At 40.1% G+C, this 8,230-nt stretch overlaps 1 protein-coding gene across 1 annotated transcript; it reads right to left on the bottom strand.

Moving 5' to 3' along the window:
* Nucleotides 1-273: 273 nt before the first annotated feature.
* LOC149454773 (uncharacterized) lies at nt 274-7,227 on the bottom strand. The gene is made up of 2 exons (XM_089687094.1): nt 5,731-7,227; nt 274-291 (listed from the first exon to the last, which is right to left on the bottom strand). Exons 1-2 carry the CDS (start codon nt 7,075-7,077, stop codon nt 274-276), a joined length of 1,365 nt encoding a protein of 454 aa, XP_089543220.1. The 5' UTR covers nt 7,078-7,227.
* Nucleotides 7,228-8,230: the final 1,003 nt, after the last annotated feature.

Here is an 8,230-nt window from a genome sequence, read left to right on the forward strand (position 1 = left end):
AATAACTTGACAGGAGTTGTAACTCTCCTTAAATCTATGCAAACCAAAGAAAAAATAATTCTCTATACTTCAATCTTAATGTACTTACATTTGGTATAATCATGGAGAGCAGATCACCAAAAGGTGCCAATTCTTGGATAAATCCAAAGTGGTCAGTGGTGGTGAAGGCGTTGCCATAGCATCTGATGATGTTGGGATGGATTGAAAGTATACACGAAATACTGACTTCCCAGAGGAAAGACCGCTGAGTGGTTCGGTTTTTTTCTGTGACCTTCAATGCCATTCTTCCACCTGTGCAAAAAAAAAATTTACCTTAGATCAATAACTGGACATTTTAAGCCGGTAATTTCTGAATATTTTACTTGAAAATCATTCTAATAAGATCTCTTGCACCCTGAAGTATTCCTTTCATAAAGATGTCATAAATTCTATCATTGGGCCATATAGGTTCACTCCATATTCCTGATATTCTTCCTTTAAAGTGTTACATGGGAATTCTACTTTACTTCTGCTTTTAGAGTACATCTACAAATCAGTGAGCTCTTGAAAAAAAAGTCTATGTGTTGCAGATCGTATTTACATGCATATACATAAATATTTATAGAGGATATTGAAATGGTGGATAGAATTATTCACTGACCTGTTTTCCTGTCGTTTGCCAAGAATACTTTCCCAAATCCACCTTCTCCAAGTTTCTTCACAATGTGGACGTGCTTCTCTAAGTCTATCTTCTTTAATCCTCGGGAATAGAAGGAGACCTTTCTATCCAGAAGACGTTCCACATAATAAGCACTGGAGGCCATAGTGTCCTGGAGAGAATAAAAAGAAAAGGATGAAAGTGACCTTACCTTAATGTGGTGAAGATTCCACTGTGATGAAGTCAAATCAGTTTTCTTTGAGTATTGGGTTCCTCTGCAGATCAGCTCCGGACAACGTCACCAAATCTCCAGCTGGGCTGTAGTAGATGAGTATACCGGAATCTCTGGAAGTAGAGTCACTGATGAGAGGAGGGAGAGGCCCGCTTTATACAAGGGAGATGGGCGGGAAAGGCAGAGAAGAGAGGTTTTTGATTGGCTGACTTCTAATAGAAATGTTGTGTAAATAAACCCGGACTGTTGTTGCTGATTTGCATATTAAAAGGTTTTCTAGAGAATAGGTGATACAATTAAACATGATGAAACCCAAGAATGTTGAAACTTTACTGAATTTTAAAATGAAACTTTCCACCATATTAACAATGAAATGGAAAATTAGTTTTATTTTATAAGATTTATATTTTTAGAAGAACTTAGAATTTTAAAATAACTAATGCAAGAGTGAGTATTAACCAGATAATGAAATATGAAAAAAATGAAACAAATCTCATTGTCACAATGGCTGTAGGTTCTTACTGTTCTTTTATACCATTAGGTCTTATTTCTGGCAGCATTGTACACCAATGGGGTTAGTTTAAAAATGACTTGATTAAAAATAAAAAATAAATGACTATAAACTGTAATCAATAGAAATCTAGTTTGCAGGATTAAAAGGACCTGTCAGGATAGAAATATTGGAGCTTCCATATCTGAGTTTATTTCTAGAGATTCATCTCCAAACATCCTCATCATTTCTTCACTACTTGGTGGGTCAGTGACCTAGAACAAGCCATGTGTAGATCAAGTAATGGAAAATATCATACTGACATGATGATCTGGGTGAATGACAAACCAAGTGTTGAGGCAAGGAACCCAGATCTGTAGATATTTAGATATCCCATAAATATGTTGGAAGAACCATCAAAAACAATTCAATTGAATGGGGAGGATATCAGAAGGAATTTTTGGGTTTAATTTGATATGTTTAAAAATGTGCTCAACTTACTTTAGTTTCTTAGGTTTGTGTTTTTGTTGGTGACATAATTTTATGAGAAAGAAGCAATTTCTTCCACCTAACACCAATGATCTTTTCAAGCTATCTGTAGGGGGCATTTTCTTCCATTGACCACAAATGTAAGGAACATTCTTCCCACTGACCATCACACTGATGTACACGGAGCTGAAGCTCTATCTATTATTAGCAGAGGTTCTCTGAGACTTGGAAGTTATGTCAAAGGTTCCTCCTTGTTGAAAAATTTGAGAATGGATGGCATAGACACTCTTTCTACAAAATGTAAATCATTTAGATTTGTATATGACAATTTTCAGCTTAAAGTGGAATTACACATAATGGTGCCCATGAGTTACAATCTACGTTTATGTGACATCTCCATTGACAGATGTAAATAATCTTATAACAAGAAATATATTTTATTTAGAGTTTGATGGATGTGGTTGTGTAATATGTTTTCTTATCTGTCCAAGTTCTGAAGAAAGATGGGAATTGTTTGATATTCTATTATTAATTACAGGTGATACTGTATGCCTGAAAGTGTGACAATAGGTGGAGACTATCCAGTGCCTGGGTAGTTATCTAGACAATGGGATCCAAATCTTTGTTTTCCAGATATCCATTTCAAAGGATCCTCTTGGTTAGATATGCAATAAGGGTGTCCAGCCTTCCAGGAATGCATAACTTGACCATTGGAGACCCTGTAATTCTTTCTCCAAAAAAATGTGCTGAAAGGTTGCTGAGACAATGAACTCTCTGGGATCTATTATCTCTAGTGGTATAATTTAGTAAAGTATATTGATTGGGTAACTTAATTTGTGACCACTTGTCAGAACACTCAACTGAGGGTTTCAGTGCAACATAGTGGGTATTAGAAGACCTCCAAAACAAACAGGGAGGATACACCACAGAATTGTTTTTCAATATTTAGATCTCCCATAAATATATTGGAATAACCATTAAACACAGTTCAATTTAATGGGGAGGATACCAGTAGAGGGAATTTTTGTGTTTAATTTGATTTGGTTAAAATGTGCTCAACTTACTTCAGTTTCTTGGGTTTGTGTTTTTGTTGGTGACATATTTTTATTAAGAAGGAAAAGAAAGATTGTTTTTTTTTGTTAAAGTTTTTACTTATTTTTTTCTCAGTATGGTTTTTTTTTTATAAGGCAAAAAAGCTTGACTTTTTTTTAATAAAAGCATTAACAGTTTTTTCATTATTTAAATTTTGTGTCACCTAAATGCATTGGGGTTGATTTATTAAAACTGGAAAGTGAAAAATCTGGTGCAACTTTGCATGGCAGCCAATCAGCTTCTAACTTCAGCTCGTTCAGTTAAGCTTTGACAAAAAAACCTGGAAGCTGATTGGTTTCTATGCAGGGATGCACCAGATTTTGCACTCTCCAGTTTTACTAAATCAACCCCATTGCATTTTGCAGGAAAGTGAAACTAAAAGAAACTTATGGAGATGATTTTAATGTTTTAAGCATTCTCATTGCTGGGAAAGTGGAAATGAATTCATTACTTCCAATTATTTTAAATAGATGAGTTTTGGTCTTTCTGTGCAAGGCTAAAAAACGTTCTAGGGTATGGAGCTGTGTATGTGTGGTCAGTTTAGCAGATACGTATTTGTTGGATTGTGTTTTTAATATCTGTTACATCTAGAATACATTACTATAAGTTGAGGATGACTTTTGAGGTGTACTGCCCCCCTAACATTGGCTGTTGAATGGGTTGTGGTAGTTATTAGCATAACACTGCCAATGTTTACTGTTCCTATTGTCTTCCTGGGGGGGTCCACCTGTACTATTGTTCATTCCATGCTTACTGTACATACAGGATCCCATCACCATTGTTCATCATGTCCCCTCTGTCTATTGACTATCAGGTGTTGGCTATTCAAAGTAGACACCATTGTTATTCTAAATTTTGTGCCTCAATCCTTTCTATGGAATATTCCAGTCTTAGAACATTGTGGGATACGTTTTTTTTTATTTGGTGGTGGTGTACTGTTGAATAGCTACTAAAAATTTTGAGCTTTATGGAGAAGTTGATGGACAAGATTGGTAAAGTTGAAGAAAGGACTGAAATGATAAAAGTAATGAAGGAAGCCCATGGCACCAGACACAGGAGGATGTGAAATTAAGGCTTATCGATAAAATTCAGTAAATGTGATGGAAAGACAAGGCTAACATTTGCTGCTGTTGGATGGTTGAGCAGTGTGAATATTTAAAGGTTCAAAAAGAAGAACTTTGACTGAGTATCTTTGGATACCAGGGCCTCCTATCCCTCTTGCATTGAACTGTATTGTTGCTGTATTGTCTCCCGTTATATTGTAAAGCGCTGAGCAAACTGCTGGCGCTATATAAATCCTGTATAATAATAATAATTTGTGCTCACACTAAAAAAGTATAATTTCAGGAAGTCAAGAAAGCTGATCCAAAGGACTTAACTAAGACAGCTATACCAAATTAAAATCTTTATGGAAGGATGTTCAAGAAAAAAATGCAACATGATCAGATCGCATTTCAGACTTATTTATTATTGGACTGCTGAGAACTGTGATCTGTGATTTTTTTTTTCTTTTGTGATTATGAATTTAGTACATCCAGAGCAAATGATGGACTACAGATATTGAGATCCAGATCTATGGAAAAGAGATCACAGAGCTGTACTGGAGTCTACCTCCATGCTGGCTGCCAATGGGGTCCAATCTGCCTCCATTCTGCCTGGCTATGGGGTCTAGTCCCCCTCCCTGCTGCCTTCCAAAGGGGTCCAATGGGTCAGTAGACTTCATTTTGTGCTTAAAGAGTCTTCAGAATACAAAGGCAAAACTATAAATCGTAAAGGAGATTGCATATAAACCATTATTACATGTGTGGTCTGGTTTTACTGGCTACAAGGGGGTGACTGTTACAATAGGAGTTTATGTGAAATCTCCATTGGTAGATATCAATAGTTCTTGTCCTGGACTAGGTCACTTACAGACCATTTACCGTGATCTACCAGTGAGCCAAATTAATATGAGAATACGTGCACGTGGAAGTAAGACACTGACACTTCGCAGTAATGCCAAGTTCCTAAAATTCTGTTTTATTGAGGAACTAACAGTATCATTTATAGGGCATATGATGCAGGCAAAGCATATACATTGATTGGGTGAAAAGTCCACTGGGTTTCTGCGTGTTCGTCCATCCGTGTTGATACCTTCCAATCATTGTCCCCAAAGAGACTCATTCCCTTTTATGGGGGTTGTTTACATTAAAAGATACTTTTCTCCTAATGAGTCACCAAGGGTGAGACTCCGGATGAAGGCGCCATCTTAATTATCATCATTGTTCTGTCAACCTATATCTGATTGTTTACTTAAGAGAGTAAGGAATTTAAAGAGCAAGATACAGACAGTAGCAAGACTATAAAATTGTCATTTTACTGATCATCTAATAAAACGTGGGCTGTCAATCACAATCCACTACAATCCCCCCTTAAAATGGCTATTTTATTCCTGACTGTCCCTATATCTTCTGATGTCCTAACTGCCTGGTGGCCCTCCCTCTGGAACTCTTTTAAGATGCATATAGAGCCCCTGAGTGTCTAATCCATCCCTAGAGTCTCGATACGTCCTGAGAAGGCCACAGTCAGGCACTGTCTTTCCCTGCTTATAGTTGCCTGTTAGGGGGGGGGAAATTTGTAGCATTCCCTTTTTTTTTATAAGTCTGAAATATGATGATCAGGGGCCATAGTCTGTAAGGGAGTATAGGATTCCCTTTCTTCACGGGGGAGTTCAACATTGTTATAGTTCAGGAATGTAGGGGAGATCTCGTTCACAGCTTTTCCTATTAGCCTCTTAATGCAAGTGATTACACAGCAGTCGACTATTGCCATTAGAATGATAATACCCAGGATAACCACCCCTGCTTGGGCGAGGGCTTTCTGCCAGCCACTCAGCCATCCAAACCACTGATCCCAGGGATGTGTAATACCAGAGTTTTCCTTAAGCTCATTTGACAGGTCCTCCAACCTCTTGATGGCCAGTGTCACCTTCCCATTTGGGCCTGTGTTATCTGGGATATACGTACAGCAGGTCATGGTCTTTGGTATCATTTTACAGACCCCCCCTTTTTCAGCTAATAACATATCGAGTGTCATACGATTTTGAAAGACCATGTTAGAAGTAGCCTCCAACTGCTCTGCTATCCCCTTTAGGGCATCTCGTGTGTAGTTTACAAACCATTGTTGATTATAGTAGATGTAGTTTATCCAATCTACATTCTTGTTCTCAGTGATGAAGAGGAATAGGGATTCAAATCCCGCGGCCACCTGGTCTCTGGCCTTGAATTCATCGGGTACCCCCCTTGGGACTCCTATCGCATCTATATAGACATGGGGGTCAAAACTCCCTTGTGGGGCACTTCGTTTGTGCTTGGTTGCATGGGGGGGGTTAGGCGGCCCCTTAAGTAATGGATCTGAGAGGATGTGCAATGGCATTATGGCATTGGCAAGGGTACATTCCCCTCTCCATTTCCCTATCAGTCGGGTCCTAATCTTCTGATCACCACAGATCCAGAATATATCCCCCAATGACATGACCTGGTTCTGGGTGAGATCTGACTGGGCTGTACTATAAGCAGCACAGAATCCCTTTGTGAAGTTTCCCAGAAACCTTCCTCCTCCCTCATAGTTGGCATAGCAGGTATAATTACCGGGATATATAGTTAAACCATTTGGGGCCTTTTTGTCTCCTTGGATTAAGGGGTAACGCTTCTTCCAGTCCTCACATAAAGACTGGTTCGTAGAGACGTTAGTATACAGGCTTAAGACACACTCCTCTATGGAATCTGGTAGGGTTAGTGGCACCGTCCCCAGATGTGGTCTGGCATGCCCACACACATAGCAGTTGGACTTATTATGCGAGTTTGCATTGTATCTCATCCATTCTAACCACAGATTAGTGTCTGAGAGGCCGGTTTCTACTGCTATAGTATCTTCGTATGTAGGGTTTGCTATGGCCACCATCTCTGCCAACGTTTTGATCTTTGGCTTAAGTGGGTTATAGGTGGGAGCAGTATCTCTGGAAGATTTCCATCGGTTTGATCTATACATATCCCTTATCCGGAATTGTCCCATCACTCCCCCATGTCCCCAGTATCCCAACCAGTAAAGCCCCTCATCTCCTGGGCTGGGGTTCTCTATGGTGAGGGTGAGTGGCATAGTTCTCCCTGTTGGGTTTTCATATGAACATGTGCCTTTTTTAAATATAGTCAATCTATCAATTAGGCTCTTCCCATTTTTATCTTTGCGGTTTAAGGCACTTAGCGGTTTATACCCCCAGTCAGGCCCCGCATTCCATCCTACTGAGCCCCAGTATCTGCATTTGTCTCCCCAATAGTCATCCGTCACACATATATATATATACTACTGGAGTGATCCTGATACGTAGTACACTGCCAAGGTTGTTTCGGACAAGGTGCTATGAAGCAGAAGTCAAAGGCAAAAGTGGCCACACGGGTGTTGGAAGAATTGTACCAAAATGTTATCAGGCCACTCTGTTTGGGTGTCCCACCTTCCCTTGTGATTGCCACTCTTTGTCCCCTACCCATTCCCGAAAGCACATACAAAAGGATATATGTGTATAGTCTCATGTTTCTAGTTGTCTTCTGGGGGTGCAACTTTCTTGCAGTGAGAGGCGTGGATCCAGGTACTCTTTCCTTCTAGCTTCACTGAGGTGGCCGTCACCAGAAGCACCTGGAAAGGACCGTCATATCTGGGTTCCAATGTGTGTTTCCGCAGAAACTTCTTGACCAAGACCCAGTCTCCAGGTTGCAAAGTGTGCGTTCCAGTGTCCGCCTCAGGATCTGGAATGGAGGAGAAAACTTGCGCATGGATATTAGTCAACACACGTGCCAAAGATATCACATACTTTGTCAACGAGTCAGACTGCAACTGTAATTGTTGAGGATAGTAGGTACCCAGTCTAGGGGTGGACCCAAACAAAATCTCATAGGGAGACAACCCATGACTTCCCCTTGGTGTGTATCTAACGCTGAAAAGAGCAATAGGCAAGCTGTCCGGCCATCCCATGCCTACCTCTTGGGCCATTTTTAACATTCTTGACTTCAGGACCCCATTTAGGCGCTCTACCTTCCCACTACTCTGGGGATGATAGGGTGTGTGAAACGCAAGTGTGACCCCCAGAGCCCCCCAGATCTCTTTCGTGACATTGGCAGTAAAAGCCGGTCCCTGATCGCTTCCAACCACCTCGGGCACTCCATATCTGCAGACTATCTCCGTGAGCAGCTTCTTGGCAGTGGTTCTTGCCGTCTGGTTGGTTACTGCGAATGCCTCTGGCCATCCTGAGAACATA

This window comes from Staurois parvus, unplaced genomic scaffold (assembly GCF_062004578.1).
Source record: "Staurois parvus isolate SC_StPar_1 unplaced genomic scaffold, SC_StPar_1.0 ptg000417l, whole genome shotgun sequence".
NCBI classification, from domain to species: Eukaryota; Metazoa; Chordata; class Amphibia; order Anura; family Ranidae; genus Staurois; species Staurois parvus.